General features: G+C 39.4%; 1 protein-coding gene across 3 annotated transcripts; it reads left to right on the forward strand.

Moving 5' to 3' along the window:
• The first annotated feature begins 2332 nt into the window (after positions 1-2332).
• On the forward strand, positions 2333-21147 carry LOC110860038. Of its 3 annotated transcripts, XM_022109116.2 has the most exons (3): positions 2333-2470; positions 2559-2627; positions 19440-21147. In XM_022109116.2, the coding sequence occupies exon 3, from the start codon at positions 19758-19760 to the stop codon at positions 20829-20831; it is 1074 nt and encodes a 357-aa protein (XP_021964808.1). In that variant the 5' UTR covers positions 2333-2470; positions 2559-2627; positions 19440-19757; the 3' UTR covers positions 20832-21147. The 3 variants fall into 3 exon arrangements, with proteins under 3 accessions (XP_021964808.1, XP_021964799.1, XP_021964792.1); XM_022109107.2 differs by lacking the exons at positions 2333-2470; positions 2559-2627 and adding an exon at positions 7340-7749; XM_022109100.2 differs by lacking the exons at positions 2333-2470; positions 2559-2627 and adding an exon at positions 16915-17341.
• Positions 21148-22595: the final 1448 nt, after the last annotated feature.

Here is a 22595-nt window from a genome sequence, read left to right on the forward strand (position 1 = left end):
CAGTCCGTGTGGAATCTGGTGTTTTCTCGTTGCTACCGCTCATGCTACTCATCTTCCTCGCTCTTCATCCGCATAAATAACGTAATAACCCCGAATTTAGACACATTTTAAAATTAAGCTAGCGTCCCCAGAGGGAGAAAACGATACTGCGAGCTGCCCAAAATCTTGAGATCGTTTAATGTTGCTTGAGGTTCTGTCAAGACTTGTGAGACTAATCGGGAGGTCGAATACGATTTGAGTTGGCAGCTCTTCATCTTTTTCCTAGGAGTCCATCTCCATGCAATCTCTAAGCACTGTCAGAGGAGGAGATTCATGCCTCTTTTAGCTCATCAGATCGTAGTTAGTTGATGATGCTATTTCTTATGCGTATTCTCTTCTCACTTGTCACCGTCACCTTCATTTGCCATTCAACATTTCAAATTGTCAATGCAAGTCAGCGAACTCCAAACAAAGAGTGCAAAAAGTGCCACATCCAATGCGATGGTAATTATGTAACCAGAAGAAATACATTCGTCGAGGGAAGGAATCAAATCAATGAAAAGAATGTCGTGTGGTTTACCATCTTCGTGGAAACCGAAAATAAATAAACCAAGCGTCCATTTCTTTTAGCTCGTTTTTTCCTCCTCATTATTGAAACATTTTTCTTATTCCTGGTGGAATCTCCGACTCATTATCGCATCCTTGTTGGTTAAGTTATTGTATATCCTTATCAGTTATTTTAACAATGAGTACTAAAAACGTAACAACATGCTATTTGTGAAAAGGTATATATATAATTTTAGCTTGAGTTAATTAATACGAACACATAGTGAATTTAAGGTTAACAAGAACAAAATAATCGGATTTTTTTGCAATTTTTTTCTATTCTAATCTATTTTTGTCAAACAATTTACAATAGCGATTATGTATGATTTGATGATATCCGTCAACCAGAATTGCGTCCATCATGAAGAATATATCATAATCTCATTTTTTGACCTATCAGTAACGAACTATGCAAAACAATCATTTTTTTGTGCACATTCTGCAGTTTAATATTTTGTTATGTTATCGTTTGATAATATTATTTATTCCTTGAAGCCCAATATGCAACAAGGGCATAATCAGCAGCATAATCAACATACTTGACACTTCCAAAACAAATAATTTTGAACAGGTTGACTGAATCTCTGATGCAATGCATGCAAAACATGGAGGATTGTTGGAGCCAGTCCGGAACTTTGGGATAAATTTTTCTCATATTGCTCATACAGACAACGTATTTTGTCATTATTTTTTGGTTCCTCTAAAATTGTATTACTTTCAGATTGAAATCTTAATTACAAGACACAAAGCGTGTTTTATTTCAGCAACCTGTTTTCATATATTTTGAGAGCTTGATTGTATGCATGGTTTTTTAAGTGAATGTTTATAACCAGGGTCATAAATCGCCGTGTAAGCACAATTCACACACTTGGTTTCCTTCGAATTCCTGGTCGCTGGTTTTTATGAAGATGAGGACGACTCATCAAAAGTCACATATACCGAAATGAATAAAAAAACGACGAATCCACCCTTCCCAACCTCGTCTCGCCCAGAATGAGCTGGGCCAGCAGCAGAATAATAACAAACCCAAACAAACATTTCAGCCGGGACGTTCATATACGAGATTATTATTATCAGGTAAAAAAGATGGGCCCGAAAATTGTACCATATTTCTAGGTAAAATATTTATATTTGTACCGCAGGAATTTATGCAAATACGAGAGGAGTTTACTTGGTAGGGGCTAATGGATATTGGTGTGTTTTTATCTGGTTGATGGTGGATTGGGGCAAGTGAATTCGGTAGTGGAGTGAACTCTTCCGTCCGTGGGTTGGGCATCCTCCAAAAAAATCATGTGAATTGAATGAACAAACCCAGACAGAGATACGACAGGGCTGTGCAAATAGATAGGAATCTTCACCACAAATCCCACTATTCTCGAGCTACTCGTCACATTCGTAATCTTTCTTCGTAATATAATGTTTCAACTATATGCTTCGAATTGTAAAGTAGTAATCTCTGAAAATTATCTCAGTCTTAGGTTTAAATGGCTTTAAATTAAGTTTGGCTGTAGTGTAAGTAGCGTCCTTAAGATTTGATGAATTTGAATATGACGTTGACGAGTATAGAAGACAGGAGAACAATGGGTTAATTTGGAACGGAATCGGTGGAGGGTCCGAAGAAAGAAGAGCCCAAGTCGGCTGATTTTACACACGCTACACGATACGATGTGCTGGTGGTGGAAGCAGAGAACCAAAACAAATCCACATGACTGTCTGTCTCTGTTTACTCACAACTCTCCTTCCTCCATTGATTTCTCCCACACAAAACAAAACGGCTCCATTTTCCTCCTCCATTCCCATTTACTTAATTGCAATTAACTTGGGTCGGCTATATCCATTCATACAATAGTTAACTCGGATTCTCATATCGACGTGGTGTGGTAAGGTAATCAGAGCTACAAATTAATGCGTACACCTTGATCAGGTCATACTTTCAAAATTTCTATATTTACACCTTTACCGTCACCCTATAGGATTCAATCAGCCTTGTGACTTGACTATCTTCCCAATCCGCATGTCCAGCCAGGGTTGAGATATTTAAGGTGAGCATTTTTATTGAACACTATTCCTTATCCTCGGTTACCTTCATGTTGAACAATTAGTAATGCACAATTATCATCTTCATATTATGTCACATAAATTGAGACTGTCTAACGTCATTTAAGTTAACTATATTTGTGTGTATTACTTCTCATCCTGAATCATTTGTTTCATGATGAACTAGATAAGGCTTGGTTGACGTTGACCTTTTCATTGACCATAAATCGGGTCGCACAACATAACATATTCTTCTTAAAATTGCTGGCATCCGAACTCGCAACTAATATTGCATTACGAAACGTCGTACGTCGCCAACTTTTCCAAATGCGACCAACGATGATGTACTCACGATATGTGTATGTACACTAAAGGCAGTATAGTATAGAGTAGTCATTTCATCCGTCATAAAAATAGGGTTGCATTGTACTTTTGTAACTTGGGAGGCAAGAATTGTTTTGGACAGGGAGCGGACTGTTGACTGACGCCCTTTTGTTAGTGTACATTTCCTACGAAGAAAACTATCGGCTCATTTGCATTGCTTCCAAAACATTTTTGTTCCCATTTCTCTTCTTGGAAAATGTTGGAGTGAGTGGAGTATGGTCGCAGTGTCGGCGACACTTTGCGTATATTTTATTGCTTGCAAGCGAGCGAGCGATAATCATTCACGGCATTTACAATTATTCTCTCGACTTCCGTCCCAGAAAACAATTGAATGAATAACCCCATTGAGAATGAAGAAAGGAATAAAAGTCAAAGAAAACCAAGCCCAAATTATTTTGGAGATGGGATGACCCACCCGTTTTTGAGAGTTGTTGTTGTCCAGTTGAAAATACCTTTTGTCCACGAGAGACATTTATTACTTGGCCATTCCTTTTCACTTCCATTCAAGTCCACTTACTCGCAAAATAAGGCAGAATTGTAAGGTTTAAGTGTCTTCTTGCGCCATGCTCGCAAATTGGCTTATTGTTCTGCTGAAGAACATGAGTGAATAACATTTATGCTGAATGGCTGAGCTGTGTTTTGGGAGGCTAGAGAGGGATGCGAGCAAAATGATTTTTGATATGAAAAATAGTCAACATCTTTTGTTCATATTCACCTTTTCTATGTTGTAGAAAGTTTTAACCTTTACAAACTGAACGCGAGACTTACACATTTACACACAGTGTTATTTACTAACTGTGTAGATGATTGACTATGAACGGCTTTGGTCCTGTTGAGATGTTGTTGCTGCTCACAACAATTCTGAGACAAAAACAAATAGTCAGACTTGAAAATTAGAGCAGTTTCTAAACTTAACGATTTCTGACAACCCATTAACTTTGTATCACGCGTAGAAAATGCAAATGACAAACGGAAACCAAGCCCAGACAAGGAGAGCAATAATAACCATAGGAAATATGTATGCATATACAACACCACATTCATATAGCTATAGAAAAACTCATCATTTACATGAGAATATGGAGCAAACTTTACACCAATTGTATCATCCTTCATTCTACCTACTTGTTTACCGTCCTTATTTGTTAATGCATGCAACGTTTAGCTATTTTAATTATGGATGTTGTGTTAAACTCCTGTGCAAAGCTGTGTTTCTAAACTTGATTTCATCATTTTTATCTTTGCTTTGGTAGTAGAACAATTCAACCCCTTCTTCTGCAACTTTTGCCTCTGCGACTGCGGATAAAGAAGCCAGGCCAGACAAGGCAGCACCAAAAACCAGAGGTAGACATAGACTATAGACATACCATCACTGCCCAGGATTTCCAGCTTCTAGTTCAAGCAGAAGATAGAGAGAAAGATGCTCTGCTCACTGGCTCTATTTGCCTGTGATGATGAGGATAAAGCCAAGATAAAGCAGGGTTTACTTTGAACGCATCATCATGTGAAGCCAAGTTTGTCTTTGGGAGAGGAAGGAGTTAGATTAGATTTCGAAAAGGCATAGTTGTGAATGGTGGTTCGTGAACTGGGACTGAAGAATGTAGTTTTTGTTTCTCACTAAACCTGGTCGTTCTTCCCAGGTTGACCACAAAAGGATGTAAAAACGATGCATCAGGAAGATGGAGAATATTCTGATTTGATTAGAAATCACTGTTGGGTCTCCCGCAAGAAAGGACAGGAAGTCATGGAAGACTCGGAAATAAAAATTAAATCAACACATATGGGATCTTATGTATACGATTATATTACATGTAGGCACTCTGCTATTGAGGGCTTTTTGAGGAGGAAGGAACTAGGGCTATATTCCAGATTTCAGCCTTGCAAAGTGTACACATCCGAGGAAATCCAATTAGATTTGTTTGATAAAAGAGGAAGGAAATGTGGCATGACGTTAGAGAAAGCTGGTAGATTATGGAGTCTCATAAAAAACCAATAATATCATCCAATACGTAATGAGGATGCAGCACATCTGCCGTTGTGACGAAACTTCAACCCTCCTCTGCATCTTATATATTTTTGTTTCATTTTATCCCCCATCAGTATTGCTCCAGGTAAAAATACGTCCAGCCTCGGAACGTAAATGCAATCGATGAGCCGTATTATTATACTGATCCGTCCAGCTTCAACTCGCCCGACCTTTAATAAGCAGTTGCCTAACCACGATAATAGATATACCAAACGTACCAATGCGGCAATCAATAACAAATCCTAATATACCTGCCAATAGGTATTTTGTTATTCTTGCTCAACTTTCGTGTATGTATTTTGCTACGACAGTAGCGAGGAAAGTCAGTTGAATTTGGAACGAAATACGTATGTCGACCACAAACATGCAAATAAAGGAGACTTAATGTAATGATACATATCTTGTATCGATATACGTATGTAGAAATAGGCATCAGTAGGCAATGCTGTGCTTTCCCTTTCGATGAGTATGATTGCTTATCCATCCATCCAATATCCAATCCAACATACAATCGATCATGTGTGTGGAGGTGAGGTGGCTTCCTTTTCTATTGGTTCGTTGGATTGTTTATGAAACCAAATCAATCCAATCCACCCACCAGCACGGCAGTCACGGCATTTACGGCACCATCAACCTCCCTTTGTATGTTGTGCTTCATTTCTTTTCACTCCCCGCATTAGCATTATATTTATTTTTATTCTCATATTTGTGGTACACAGTACGGCTGCCTGGTTCTCAACTAGAGAGAATACTGTTCTGAGGTTTCCATTATGACTAATTAATTGATGTTTCAAGACATTTATTGTGTTGGGTGGGGGTGATGACCAGACAGGACAGCTAGCTCAACATGTCGATAATAATAATAAATGATTTATTTATAATTCGAGGACCACGAGACGAGATGTTGCTACATATGCACTAATAAATACGTGCAGATACTCTCATACTCTACTCCACTATTCATAGGATTGCGAAAGGACAAATACGACATAAATGCATATACTCAGGGCTGAGACTCATTAAAACATCTGCATCTATTGACTATTACATTTTAAGTTGTGTTTTACACTGCATTTTATATTTAGTTTTTCATGGTAATTTATTTATCTCGTTCGTCCAGATGGTATGACAGCTTATTTCTCCCTGAAATAAATGGTATATATTATGCATTAGTCACCAGCAACAGAATTGCAGTGTGTTGATTTGTGTGTTACATCAATAACATCAAAACACGGATCATATGAACTCAGCTATTATCTGATATTCCGATTCGTAAATATGCATGAATAAGGTGACGGATATTGAACTAGAAGGCGCTAATTTATCAGGGACTTTTATTGGTAGTGCACAAAGCAGTAGATAAATTCATCATCAAGGCGGCGGCGGTGTTGCAATGACTATTGACATTCAGGTTCAGGCCATGACGCCCTCGCGCCTCGGCCCTATGTGTGCATATGCATGAACTTGAAACTGTGAGTTGAACTTGAAATTGCCGTGAATGCAAATGTATGTAGTCGTCAAATGTCAGTGTTCGATTTGAGCCGTTTTTATCATCAAGTGGAAAGCAAACAGAGGATTTGCAACACTTGAATTTTATGCTTATGAGGTACAGTCATCGTGCGTCCGTAATGCTTTGAGACTTTTCCAAATAAGCTCAAACTTGGATTGTACATATGTAAATGTGCATGCAATTATTACTATTGTACGATAATGGGACTTTGATAATTGCTCTGAAACAGATTCATAAAATTACCCAACCACACTGGCTGGCGTCAAGAACAACGAGTGTACTGCACATATGTACTTATGGACCAGGCTGGCTGATGGTGATGTATGTATCCTATAAATTCCTATATCATTATGCCTCTCCTTTCTCGCAAATTGTGAGCTGTAGTCGAGTGAGTTTGTGTATGTCTGGATTTCATCCATATGTCTCTCGAGCGTTTAGCATGATTAGAGCTTGTTGGGCTATCGAATCGGGTATGTATAGGTTGCAAATTTCCTCAATCGAATGCCGGATTCTGTTCGCATGAACTCGAAAATTTATCCAAGTCAGTCACGGCCACAAAGACGAGAGCTATATGTGTACTTGGCTCAGATCTCTCTTGTCCAACCAGTTGTTGTACATGTGCAGGCAGAGACAACTTTTATTATAATGATGCTGTTCCTACTACATATAAGTACATACATATTGAGGAGAGGCATGTCTGACTCTGTCTGATGGTGACCTTCAACTCTGAGAGTCGAAAATCTTTCCCCGATCGAGTTCGTTGTGGCGCTCGCGACGAGGTCTCTCTGCTGCTCTGCGTTTTCTCCATACTACGAAGAACGAGAACCTACTAAAAGTGAAACTCACTACGGAAAGCAACTTCTACTACGAAGTGTTTTCATCCTTCTAACCTCTATTTATGTTGTGGAAGAGAAAGCATTCACTCGGCCCTGTGTCCGGAAGCCATTCGGTTGGTTTCTGCAGCGTCCCGTTTTTTGAAAACTGCAATATCCTTACCTTGTCGTCTCATTGTTGGTGATAATCGACTCCAAATAGTTTACTCACATCTGGAAACAGTGTTGGGTGTCTCTTTTTTTGCTGGGAGAGTGAGATTGGATATTTCACAATTCTAACCTCGTACGTATAAATAAATTTGCTCCATGGTGTTTTCGGCCGTTTTTTATTGGACTGAACAAGGGTGACTTTCACCTGTCATCGCCATCATCAGGTATTTGATTTAATTTCTTCTGTAAATGCATGGCCTACTATTTTCTCGTAAGCATTGTTACGTATATACGAATTCCTCAGAGGTTCAGGTTAGTGTAATTTGAGTAATTGCAGTGGTTTGAGAGGAATCATGTTCCAGTTTAACTGCTGTGTTGGTGGACTAGCTAGAGAAAGCATGATAAATATAATATAAGGCTCCAGTCCAAAGTTCCACCTATCCTCTCGACGGCATTATCTACAAATAGCCCACTTAAATATCTCAAGTTGCTTGGTCGTTAAGTTGGCAAACCTACGCTATTTATTGTCAATCTGTTTCATAGAATTAGATGTGATGAATGTACGTTATGTAAAAAAAGTATAACGTTACAGAACACAGCTTAACGTTGCTGGAATTTGGCATGTCATCCGATCCCATCAACCTTATTGATTTTCTTGCATTGCATTTAGCTTTAGCATGAGAAACACCCAATGAAAGTCTGTTTTGTGTACATTTAACCACCACTCGTTCCAAAAGAAGTAAGAGAAGAGAGCGAGAGAGAAACCAAGGATTTTCGGGTCTGGGTCGACAGTCTAATGTCCTCATTGTAGGACAAGTTGTATAACGTACCGTAACATCCGTATATTTTTATACTCACTTGTGCGCCCACACAGAGTTGGTGTAGCAGAAACGGTATGCAAGTAGGCAGGGCAGCCGAAGGGAGAGTTGGGTTGAAGAAAGTTCGTTGCGAAATGCCCGGATTCAATGGAGTTTTAATGATATAACGAGTCACCATACGACCCGATAAAGGCTGGTCTTCATGCCTGGAAACAACTCTTCAAAGTCGTATATCATATGAATACGACCAGTCTCATGATTGAAGGTGACATGGTTTTGTGGCAACTTTAATTAGCTGCCAGGATCCAAAAACCAAAATCTGTACTTCAAGTGGTTAAAAAATGAAGGCTAAAACTTTGAAGCAACTCTAAAAACTGCCACAGTTTTGGGGCGACTTTTCTGTGACGTACGTCCCTACTTGGACAAATTAATTTAAACTTTTTACTGGATTTTGTCGTTTGGACTATTCCTTCGTGGTCGATGACCAAAAGTCAATCGGTTGAGTTTGATAGCGTCATTATTTTTACCCCATAAGCTTGGGTCACTTTTAATGGTGTGACTTATCGTTTTCATATAGATAGACGAACTTGAAGAGTTGTTTCCAGACATGTGACTCTACATACATAAATCGGTTGGCACGTAGACTTAAGTATGTATGCACATATACATATGTATAACTGTGCTGTTCTCTTTCGCTTGCTTCGTTTGTTATCATGACTTGAGAGTTGGTAACACCGTATTTGTATGTATGGACATACAGTGGCACAATGTTGTCATCAAATTAAGAAGTACGAATAGGTTGTAAATGGCGTGAATATAGGCTTTTGTAGGATATGTATTACCGTCATTCTATTCAAAGAAAACAAATTCAGCGAGGGAAATTCCATGACTCGGCTCTTTGTAGCTGTTGTTGGAACTTTGGCGAGTGAAAGTTTTGAGTTTGTGTACTTTCTCTCAGTCTGTCTGGTTCAGGAATGGGGTGGGGCTTCGGAACTACTCAGAGTCACCAGGTTACTCGATCTAGTTCAGCCTTGTGTGTTATTTTGCTTTTATAGTAGTAGTGGTACGGCAGGAGCAGGGTATCTGAAATGCAATTGAAGCCCGCCGCCTCAATGGAGTAAATGCTCCTTTGCCTTTGAAATGACCTGTCTGTCTGGTTTCCCCCGTCGGTTCTTTTCGGATTTATCCGATATCTCCGCATTTTAGGATGCGTGTCACCCGTACGTACCCATGTTTCCTATCATTTTACGTGCTATATACGTACGTGTAGGAACAAGCTATTTATTGTTTTCTTGAGAACAAGAACACACAAATAGGGGAATAAGCTGGCATATGCAGGAATGTTCATTACTCACGGGATATTCCGGGAAATTGCCCTGTAGAATTTAGTCACTCATATTCAAGGAATCCTTCGCTATGTCGAATTACTGGTTGGTTTTGTAGTTGATATAAACATTTGTTGTTGTCTGCTGCGTGGCTTATGTACAATTTATAAGACAACTGGGTTGTAATGACTACGCATTCAGTATTTTTGTACGTGGGTTGTAATTTTTTGGCACACCAACGGAATATGTACAACTCCATGTACGATTTGTAGCTGTCTGAACCTCACGGGTCGTCATTGTCGTCATTGTCTCTGTTGTGGGCCAAAGTCCCAATTCCACAAGCTTGTGAAGACTTTTAAAAAAAGCATCCGAATTTCGGTTCAAGGAAACCTCGAGTTGCTCGCTAATTGCTTTTGTTGGCTGACTTCCTTTTCTTTGTCTGTTTATTGATATGGGAATGTGACAGCTCTACGCCTCATTACATTAGGGCTTTGTTGCCGCAGGAGATTTGTAAATAGAAAACCTGCTGGTCGAACTCCATTCAGACGGTTAATAACTGCCTTGCATAATACGAAGCAGTTTACTGCGCCTTAAAATAGCACAACGTTCACTCATTCGTCCTCTCCAGAATGAATCATGTAACGACCATGGCAAGTTGCAACATTGTTGTTCTTTGTTGTTCCAACGTAACGTAACAAGTTGTGTCGCACACATGGACATCAGTGTGCCTACATACATATGCTAATGCTGGGGGTGATACATGTACTCCTAGGATTTGTTATGGTGTATGTAGTTTCTGGATTAAATAATCCAAGTGATGCATGCAAGTCGCAGGTGATAGGAAGGACCAGGCCGGCCGTTAATTGGATTTTGCTCACATGCCGATCATTCAAACATCCTATTTTATTTAAATCAACTATGCAGCGTGGTGGCACGTATTGAATTTAGTGAAAACAAACGTAAAATAATTTACTCCATGTAACTTTAGGCAATATTTGACTTTGTTGTGGTAAATAAGTAAATAAATACATAGGTGAGAAGATAGTTTTATACCCACTACAAAATATATTTTACGAGCAAATAAATAATAAGCAACAGGCTTCAACGGTTAATATGTTATTACTCCACGTTGGTTCGGTTACACATTTCACCAGCACATTTATTTGTCCCTTTGGCCTTCACCAGGACCGTTACGTATTGTTGTGCTCTTTCTATCACTCAATTGCATCTCGGCTCAATAATAATAATGTCATTTTACCATCTTCCTCAAAGTGGCATTGGGCCGAAGGTCCACTTTGGAAAAGTGAGGCATTTAAATGCCACGGGTTGCTTAGAATTTCAATGCAATGCAGTGCTGCAGTTGCCTTCGTCGTATGTATGACGAGGGCAATAAAGGGAAATATGACGAGATCATTTCTAGATGCGATGTCGGACAAGATACCTTTTTACTTGCTTCTTCTTTGTGTGCAAAAGTGGAAAATTAGAAATTCTATTAAGCTCTTGGATGGCCTCCCCTCTTCGTCTTGCAGTGTTTTATAATAGTTGGCTGAACCATAAGGTGATGCCAATGAGGAAAGAATGGATCGAGATTACGGAATGTTGTGTCGGAAGATCAAGTCCAAGCGAGATGGTGAATTATGGACATTTCGTAAACACATCGTTGGTGAATTACCTGAGAGGAGGACTCCATACATTTATTTATTATTATTCTCATATTCTCCACAAGAAAACGCATCTCGTTTCCAGATCTTTAGACGAGACGCGAGTTGCACATCAACACTCTGTCCTTTTTTTTCTTAGTTACAATGCATTTTCAAAGTTGGAGAGTTAAAAGCGGAATGACATATTGTCATTCAATGATATTCAGCATTATCCATTCAGGATTACTCAACTTGAGGAAGAATACAGAAGCGAGACATCGAAAAGCATTTTGATACAAAGTGCAGCTGGAATTGTGTTGAATTTGAGATGAAAAACCAAGACGTCGTCTTTCCTTTTCCTCACACGCACAGACACAGGATCTTTTGACGACCAGAAATACAGAAAATATGAAGTAACTCCATTCTACGTTTGCCACCGTATCGTGTGGGTTGCAGGAGTTGTGACGGGAATGATTGTGAAAGCCAAAGCCAAGGTCTTATTATAGGACTTTTGCCCTAGCCTGCTGCCGAGTCTCATTTCCCATTGGGCTGAGATTTATTGCTACATTCACATTCTACCAGTGCAACTAATAGCCATGAATGGTGGGTATCGATGTCCTAAATTTAGCCAGCCAACCTAAACTCGGTCCTCCTAACTACATTTAGCTCATCATACATGTACATATGTAGAAGCGCTCCTCGTGGTATTAATATGGGTAACTTTAACTCGAGTAGTGACTTATAGATTTGTGTAAATTCCAATGCATGCGAATGTACATTATTATTGGAGACTTCCTACAAAGGTCTTCTCGTACATCAAGCAACACTGCATATATAAATATATTTATCTATAAGAACAACCTTTCGGTGGGTTGTGTCGCACTCAATTTCAACCAGGTTATTAGCATGTAGGATCTAAAAGCCTTGGACATTTTTTGAACTCGTTCATGTTTTTTGTATAGTTCTATGCATTGGAGTATTTTACTTTGTGTCTGGTTTTAAAAAATCCTCAAGCCTTAATTACTTTGGTGTCCTTCTATTCTACACATATTACGTATGTCTGCTAAAGATTAGTAGTTTACACAAAGTCTGGGCTCCTGCCCGCCTATCGCATCACCGCTAGATAACCATTGCATATTCTATTCGTCGTTCTGCTCGTGGGTTGGCTGAATCTACGTCTTACGGCATTACATAAAGGTGCAGATGACACGTGCGGAGGAACGCGAATTGAAAGTGGAGCAATGTGCAAAGATGAAGAAGTAAACAAACGGCGAAGAATATTTTAGCCAAATTTTGATTATGACTGAAATGTTTCGCTAACAACACTTGTCGGTTGGTGCAATGCATTGAAATTGAAGCAGTACACTGATTATTAATGTAGCGACATGCATGTCATCACCTCGTGCAGCTCTCCCTCTCCTTCCTTCTCCGATTTGCTCTGATGCGACGAGATAAATACTTTTCCAATACGAGGTACTCATGTACATACGAGGCAGAGTAATAATAATAACAAGTTTTGCCCTAATTTTGGTTTAGCAGTTTTCGCAACCAAACGCATTTAAAGGCGAACGAGGTTTAACAGGGCTTTGTGGTTTGGATTTAACACACGTTTGATTTCCATAAATTATTACTACATGCATCCATTTATACATTATCATAATGTGAGCCATCTAATTTGACAATTATGTTTTACCCAATAAAGCATGCACGTATATTTCACAGCTATTTCTCACCTATAATAATAAGTTTTTATTGCTGGATAGTTTACCTCGAGTTTGTTTCTCATACGCCTAGATTTTATTTTGGTGGAAAGTGCTCGCATCCAAGCATACGTTCAAATTATGACTATTTTTGGTCCGTTTCTCGTGAGAACAAGTACCACAGAAGATATAACCATTATTAGAACGAGTGGGATGGGTTGATTATCGTATGCACCACGTATTGGGCAGCACTATCCGAACCCTTAATAAGTGGACGGATAGAGAAAAATTGACTTATTCTCAAGTTTCGTGTTGAATGGAATTGGAGCCTGCTGTATAAGTGCATACATTTATTTACTACTGCTGCGTGGTGAACAACTCTGACTAATAAACGGATATGGTTGGCGTGTGGAAAATGTGGTCGAGTGAGAAATACTTGTCCAAGTGCATTATTTTGAACGTTTAAAATACTCTTCCTGTCATACTTGAGCAATAAAATTTATGTGCAGATGGATCATACCATACATAAAATATTTCCATTGTATTTCTGCTCCATGAAATGATGACATTTGTATATTAAGGATAATAGTGGCAAATATAGTAAATTATGGACTTTGAAACATATAGAAACTATGCTGCTGGTAGGTACATACAGCAGATTGTTCATAATTTTGGACGACGATGCTGCTTCCATTCATCAAATACATATTCTATTTTTGGACCAGAGCATATGTTTTATTAGAATACACATACAGTGCATTGTATTTCGGAGCGTATGGTCTAGATTATTGGATTTTTGTCATCGTCGTATCTGAATTACTGCATAACTTGATCATTCTATAAAACGGAAGGAGGAGCAATTACTCTGGATGCATCGCATGGCACACACACGTCGTGTCAGTTTTGATCATTTGTATCTTTTAATTACGTTCGTTATAACAAATTTAATAATAAAAGCTGTTATGTATGTACGTGTGTGTGCGTATATACATGTGCAAATACGTAGCGCTGGATATCTCGATATATGTACGTATAAAGTCATTGCGGCCATCTTTCTGTGGCTACAACTGTACAATCAATTTCGATGAAATGAACCAATTGTTCAAGGCGAACCTTTTACCCGTCGTAAATTGGGAAAATTAGACTAGAAATACCAACAGCGTCTGTCTACATACCTCCTCAACCTATATACTACCACTAATACAATGGGAATGACTTCTTTCAAGTCGAAAGTTGCTCTTCTTTTGTTTGGTTGCGTCGCTCTCTGATCCTCTTTTCTCGTAATTCACAACAATTAACAGCGTTCAAGAATTCTCAGCAGCAGAGAGAATGCAAGGCAAACTCGATAAACCGTAGCGATGTAAGTACACACAAAGCACACCTCGACAATCAGCAATCATCAGGCCCTTGCCTGTAAACTTGTTGTTCGAACGAACTCCTCTTTCAGTTTCAATTCCGGTATCCCGACAATCATTGGTTAGGTAACGCTTATTAATAGGAATAGTAATAATGTGCGACCGAATAGTGGAAACCATATGTATAATGGTACGGTTGGTTATGGTTTGGTATGCAATGTGCCTCAAGACAGACAATAAAGGGCTGCTGCAGGCAGTCGACAAAAGTCAGAAGAGTCAGGAGATGCTACAACGCCACAACAACAGGTAAATTTTGGAGGCAAACTGAACCTCTTGGATCTCATTGTTAGTTTTGGGTCCATCTGGGCAGATGATGAAACAAGTAAAAGAGTGAGTGAGGAAGCTGGGCAGGTATCAAGCAGAATTTCCTTTGTTTTGGATCAGACGGAATGAACAGAATTATAGAGGAGTCGGTGCAACTGGTTGGTGATGAAGGCCAGCCGATCCAATGGGTTGCATAAACCTTTAAGGAAAACTTTGAATAAATACTGTTTAAGATTAGTTAGGTAGCTAGATAGTTGGTTGGGTAAGGTGTATGTATGTATGTATGTGCTTCTTACCTCCGTCGGCGTTTTGTCTCAATTTGAAAAGAAATACCCAAAGGCCTGCAGGAGGCAGACTGAGAAATTATTTCGTACTTGATAGAATGATGATATTGTAATGTATGCAGTGGTCTGTTCTTCGCTTAACCCAGAGAACACACCACGTAGCATCATTCATTTACATGTTTCATAGGCCAGCAGTGTTTATTTCTTGGATTTCTTCATGTCATGAGAGGCCAGGTGAATTTGGGGACGAGGGTTCGTGCCGTCATCTTTCCTCTAAAAAAGTGTCTTTGAGAAAAAGTTTCAGACAATATTGAGTAGAAAACTTTAGTGTTTCTTTGTCAACGAATTGAGTTGACGGCAACTTCACAAGATTGTGTTCTATGTGAACCAAAATGGAAAAAATGTTTTCCAACACCAGCAGGACCAAGTGCCTGATAAGAGAAACAAAGGGTGTTATGCTCTGCTGGATTTATGGTTCAATTTCGCTGATGCAATGATCCCCTATACATACGTTCCAAATGTCTCCATTTGTACTTTAATTGAATGGAACTCAAGAGTGACAATTCTGCATTGAACTTTATTATTCGTTTATGTAATATAGCAAAAGATAATGCATGGCGTGGTCAAATAGGTTTCCAAACGTCTCTCCGTCACCACTTATTTGTGACGTTCTTACGTCATAAATATTATTTTGATTGAATACCACTCGATATTAAACCATGAGGCGATAAGATATGAAAAACTTGTAATTGCATCAGTCATGAAAGTATGTATTTGCTATTCTGGAATCATTTTATTCATCTTGCAATTTGAATGTCAAGTTAGCACTATTTTTAATGCTTTGTTGTTGGCGTTGGTGGACAAAGGGAGAGTTGAATATAAATTATAAATCAGAGCGGGCTTTGAAAGAATGCCAAAGTTAAGAAAGATAACAAAGAAATTTTTTGTGACTTTAAAAAGGGATTCCTCGGTATATAGACCTTATAAGTAAGTATATGGATATATATGCATGCACAGTCAACAATCCACCTCCGGTATGTACTGTGGGGCTGCTTTATTTACGTGTCTATGTTTTGGTCCTCTCTCTTCTGCTCTCTCCGTGGTCTTCTTGGCGTTATTATCATTATTACGTGTCACGATGATGAGACGCTCACTCTCTGAAGAAGCATCTGCTCCAAAAGTGAATCATTGAATTGAAGAGAGGCAACAATACTCGTCTCCTTTTTCATTCTGGTTACATGTTTTATATTCTCTTTTCTTGGTGAAGCCAGCTGTTGCATCTTCTTATCTGACTCATAACGTAGCCTGCAGGAGCAACCCAAGAAATATGTATCATCCCACTACGTACTTCTACTACTACCTCAAGTATCCGACAAAACGTATGTATCATGAAGAAGCATTATTATCATCATCATATGCTAGCATCGTCGTCATCACGTAATCCGAATATACATGTACGTGGCGTTGTTTTTTATCAGCGTTCTTTGAGACTGGGATTCATGAGCCTATAGCCAAGAAGACAAGTCCATAAGAAAGAAAGGGACGTGTTCTTGTAACTTTGCGTAGGTATGTATGCCGGGGGATCAGCGAGTTTTTGTTAATGGAGCATTCCTTCCAAGCAGAACAGACAAACTAAAGTACGAGAGAAGATTCGAAGGAGGTTTAAGCGAGTAGTGTGGAGTTGTATTTAAACAGGAATGATGATGGTGCAGAGGGTGGTTGTTCAAAACATGGTTAGTTGGTAAACAGAGGAAAGTAATACACTCGTATGGCTGGCTATGGTCGTAGTGGGTTGTATTTGTATACATACATTTATTATTGAGCTGGTGGTAAAAGGTTCACCCCTCGGGACTGACTGGTTCTCTTGTTATGTTTTTGCTGCGATCTGCTCTTGCGTTACTTACTTGCAGACGTAATCAAAATTATGCAGCAGAACCATAACATTAACCATTACCTTGCTGAACGTCGAAGGAGAAGCACCGCACACAAACGCTCTACCAAATCATTTAACCAACTCGTTCTTGTTGTTGTTTGGAGTTTGGACTCGATTTTTTTCACATAGTCCAAGACCACCACTTACTACTTACAACTTCTCTGTTTACTTCTGGTGCTTCTTTAAGAAGGGAACGCGTATAACGATTCCCTCCTCAGTTCCAGTCTGGCTTCATTGTTGAAACGATTGTTCTCCTGAACAGTGTTCGTGTACCTGTCTCTGTGTTACGTACATACTGCAAGAGCTTATAAGCAGGAAATCTAACAAGTGTGTCTCACATTTTTATACGTTTTGAGAAGAAAAACATTGCCTTTGGAATTATCGTTATTATAACCCTAAACGAAATTATAATTTGGAATTTTGGATCTCTTTTTAATGTAAGTTTTAAAATACGTGCAATTCTCCGATACTTTTCATATCTTAGAAAAAACTGGCATTATTATGGGGAAATTCAAAGGACTTGAAAAGGTCGAAAATTATTCAAGAAGCATAACGTTTTGTGGCAACAAAATAATAATTCCTGTCCTAACGAACGCTGTCTCCATCTGATACTGATAATTTTGCATAATTCGTACAAAATCATCCTTCTTTCGTCAGAAATCTCATGGGAAACATATTGGCCTTGCGTTGTTCTTAGAACATTCATTTTGGAAGTACGTCGTGTCTTTTCTGTCGTCTCGTCAGTGACGAGTCGTCACCTATTATTATTATCCTTCTCTTGCAGTCATATTGCTTGCTGTTTACATTCCCCAGGTTTGTCATGCAATTAATTTGCATTAATTTGGATAGTGCAAAACAGGTTGAACTAAAAATTGCAAGGATGCATTCAAGAGTTTGTTCCTATCCTTTCTTATGCATAGATACCTTAGACAACTCAAGTTCTTTACGTTGCAAGTTTTTCTCTCTCTCTTTTCTGTATGTCTGGCTGGCTGAGTTGATCTGCATCTCGCCAACAACAATGAGATGAGGTTTGAATGAATGAGGAGTGGTGGAGGAGGAGGAGGCATTCTCATGCACATACAGGAAATGGCCCTGCAAAGGTTACGAGCAGGAAACAGAATGGATTGTTGTTTATGTTCGTTCTTTTTATCGTTGTAGATTGTGCTGCGTTGATGAGTATGGATTATTTGATATGATATTATTTACTACATGGGTGCATGATGACTATTCTAGTTTATTTGGTTATGTGTGCGTGGCATCTGCTAAAATAAAACCTTATGCATAAAAAATTGTTTTCATGCCACGTACAATAATACATAGAAAACTGGTCAACAATAATAATAACAAAGCAAAGTACACAAACAAACCAAGTCAACGTCATGTCATGTCCTCTCTCTGCCTTATATGTACAATATTACTAGTTTTCCTCTTCCGACATTGCACTAGTAGCATATTAGTAATTTTTGGTGGAAAACCACAAATGCGTATTGTTAGTGTTCACTAAAAAATATTAAATTATAATGCTCTCTCTCTCTGTCTGAATACCTATTTCTATTCGTAGCATGGAATGAAAATAGAGTTATGCAAGAGTCTCCTTACAGAGTAACCGTAAATTTTCACACTTGATTCAATTCAAAGATGCTCACACGGAATAGGATAGGAAATCAAAGTACAAAACCGTGGACAGATGCATTGAGGGAGAGGTGATTTAGCTTAATTTAATTCCGGAGAGAGACGGGGGTATCCAACAACAGATTTACATTTCCTGAAATTAGGAAGTGATTTCTGAATAGATTTCTAATCTGAGTTTGGGGATGTGAGTGAGACCTTATTGTTTGAGGTGGTTTTAGTCCAGGTTGATTTTCACGCTCGATAAATTTTGAAATTTAAAATCCCTTCTGTTTATCCTCACTCGCATCCGCTCTTCTTACTCTTCTTCCTTCTCAGTCTCTTTGTTTAGCATCTGAAACTACAACGGACTTTTACTTTTGCATGTCGTCCACCTTTTCCATCACCTCGTTTCTTTTGTGCTTCCCATTTCCTTGGTCGGGTTGCATAAAAAATGGAGCGATCGTCGTTGGGACTTTCTTTTCTTTGTTGGCTGCACCCCTCCTCGTCCATATCAATTTGTGTCTGGATTACGTAATAATAATGAAACCCGTCCCTTTCTTAAAGTGCCTGGAGAACGTGCCCGAGAGAGAGAGCAGATGTTGCGCATCTTATTTCTAGGCCACTGTTATTGTTCACCATAATACTTGCTAACGACCGTCCCAACGTCGTAGTAGTAGTAGTAAGCCTGCATAAATTGGAAATTGAATGGACAGCGCAATTTGGTAGGGATGGTTCATACAGGGGCACGAACGCAGGGCAGGTCCTTTGAGATAAGATTATATGATTATGATGAGGTGCACGGTGCTAGTAGTGATATTGCCATATAATACGAATCATAATAATAATATAATGCCAGGTTGGCAGTGTGTGTGTAGAAAGATTGGGGTGACTGTATACTAAATGTTTTGTTGTTATAAATTATAGAAACTGAGAGAGCAACAGACGGACAACGACGACGAGGACGCCGTTTCTTCTGCCCCATCACGAACCAAGTCCACGCCAGTCTCACCTTGTTGCGTCTTGTTGGATCACGTCAAAGGAAGAAAAAAAACCTACCTGAGGACGAGGGGAACAACAACAACTGCAACCTCCTGGTTTCTGAATCCTATTGGAGAAAAGGAAGAAATCTTAACAAAAAGAAAGGTCTAGAGGATCCGAGCGACAATTGAGATCAGGGACAAAAAATCGCGTCCTTTCAATTCTTCTTCGCCTGCTATTGCTTTCTGATCCTTGGAGAAAAGGATGCCGGGGAAGCAAGACTATTTTCCATTGAATCTGAACAACATGAACGGAGGACTTGGATTCTACGGAGAAGTTGGCCCAATTTTGATCCCACACAGACATAGTGGCAAGTTTGATGCTAATGTTGTGCATCACGGAAGCCCAATCGCCATGGCCCTTCACAATAGCCCAGTAAATGCAACCTTTCTCTCAGAAAACTTGATGTCCGAGTACATCAACATGAACGTGAACAGCCTGCCCCCAGTGAACAGTGAGGATGAGGAGGAAGAAGAGGAGGAGGAGGACGATGACATTGTGTCCCAATCCGGTTCAGAATCCGTCTCCGTTCAGGGTTCGGATTTGGACTTGGATGTTGAAGTTATGGATGACGTGGACTCACTTGTTCTCAATATTCAAGACAAATTGAGAATGGCAGCTCCCCAGTACAGAACGAGTCACTCTGCCAGCGACTACTGCTGGACGGATTCCCCCAGTGCCACTAGTACTCCTAACTCTATTCATAGTACTGCTAGCAATACAGACAATGATCTTCTCATTCTTCCACAACAACGTTCCTCATGCACCACTTCCACAAATAAGAGCAGCAGTGGTCAGCGAAAGCGTCGTACCTCCATGAATCGCTCTTGGCGTCACTCCCACCCCAACGCCAACAACAGTTATTACCGTCAGTTTCACCAGTCGGGTAACATTTCAAAGTCCAAAAAGTCTGCCACTTATCAAAACCAATGGTGGTCGTCGCGGTCGTTTGGGGATTTGTCGAAGCAATCTAATCGTTCCAAAGAAGCGTATCATCTCCTCCAAGAACTCCTCCAGTCGGGCGGACTCATAAAAGAGGCTGTGCGACGTCTCAATAGGAAATGTTTTAACTCTTCTAATAGTGGCAACACAATTGGAAGTGGTAGCAGTAGTAGTAATAATACCGGTAGTACCAATAATAGCCAGGACCCCGTTGCCCCAAGTAATTCTACTGCTAGCCTAGTTGTCTCAACATCAAAATATAGTTATAGTAGTATGGAGGATGATTCAGATAACCCTTTTCATCAGCATCACCACTCATTCGCCCCTTGTAACTAAGTTAATTATTAACTAATTTAATTTATTCTCGTTAACCGCCGCCGCCTCCGAGGGGCAGTTGTACTTGTAAATTAACAAATCTTGAAGGATCTCTGTCACTTACTGTAAGTAGTGAGTTAACGCTAATTAACACAAGAAAAGAGGGAAAGAGAGAGTCAATGCAGTAATTACCGTTATATAATATATATTATGCATATATAAAGAATGAAATTAATTATTATTATGTCAAAAGAATCAACCGTCAGATTGTTTGTATTATGTACCTATGTTCAAAAGAGACTTAGTAAAAACCGTATCCATTTTACAAAGCATGAAATGACTTGTTTCTCCATTTTGGCTTCATTTACTTTATTGTCTCATCCCTTCCTGTTTATTGACTCGAGAGGATGTCGCATCTTCACCCATCCATCATCATCACCATTCTTCATTGATTTCAAAAGAGTATGAGATTGGTAAAGGGCTCTCTCCAGTTCTCCAATCAAGGGCTCTCATAATTCCATTGCTCCTTCATCGTATCAATCAAGCTTCATTTATTTATTGCTCTTCCCTTCCATCACTTCCATCGTTCCCACAAGTTCCAGTTGACCTCAGGATCACCCAGATTTAAAAGCAATTTCATACAATTTCATGATGCGCCTGATCCAATTGTCCCTTCCCAATAGATAATTCCTTCCAATTCTATCCTCGGCATACTGATTCTTAATACACGTGTTGTGAACATGCACCCGTTATATAAAAAATACGAGACATTCATAGATAGCATTGAACCACATGAATAAGGGCTGCAAAAAGATGGAGCGATATTGAAGAACAGGAAGCTGAGGTTTTGATACAGTATCGAACGTGGAGCACGAAATGACCCGTTTTTAAAGATCAGTCTTTCAATCCCCACCAACCACCCCAAAATCTCTTTTAGTCAAGCTCAAGAGTCGTTCTCATCGTCGTCGTTGAGTGTTCAGAAACTCAAGTGGCTGGGATTTGTGGTGGGTATCGTTCTCGGATCAGTTTCAGTATCGCTTTCATCCGTCCCTTCGTTTTATCCCAGGGTTTCTACGACAAGCTGCGACAAGCTGTGCAACCGTTTCCTTCAGCTCCTTATCATTCATTATGGTCTCACACAGCCACCACTGCCAACCGCATTCATGCTATTTAGTCAGCGGAATTTCTCCACGTACATATGTACGTATGCAGCTACTAAAGGAGCAGTAACGCACATTCATAAAAAACTTAAACCCTGGGTGACATTGTTACGAGTGAGATCAAATTGTGAGAACCACAAGTTTTGAGGGAGTCCTCTTTGCTCCTCGAAACAAAACTGCGTCTGTCTTTTCTGGAGAAACGGAATGATGATCAGTTAACCCAGATTTTTTGTCTCACTTTTGAGCCTGGACTTATTTTTAATCATTCTGTAATCACTCCCTTCACGGGGTTCGTTCCCTCACTTGTTGCTTCACTGCATGGGCTTATCATCAAAATTTGTTTTGGACCGAAAATGATCTCAAACATGTGCGGCACATTTACATGATTATTGCATTTGTGAGAAATGCATGCACATATATACGTGTTGTTGTATGAATAGGCCAACATTCTCAATATTGCTTGGTTCAAAATTTCCATGCTCGAGATAATTATGTCATCACATCTCATCCGTCGCCTTCTGCTTATCAAGAGACCGAAATTAATTTCAGTAGTAATTTTCCAAAGATTGTTGCACCACTACACACTGAGTCGTGAGATTTTTTTTATCCACTCCAGAAATGAATA

The sequence above is a fragment of the Folsomia candida genome, unplaced genomic scaffold, assembly GCF_002217175.1.
Source record: "Folsomia candida strain VU population unplaced genomic scaffold, ASM221717v1 Fcan01_Sc001, whole genome shotgun sequence".
Lineage (NCBI taxonomy): Eukaryota > Metazoa > Arthropoda > Collembola > Entomobryomorpha > Isotomidae > Folsomia > Folsomia candida.

Coding starts and splice junctions, on each gene's coding strand:
- LOC110860038 (XM_022109116.2), top strand. CDS start 19,758: ATGCCGGGGAAGCAAGACTATTTTCCATTGAATCTGAACAACATGAAC.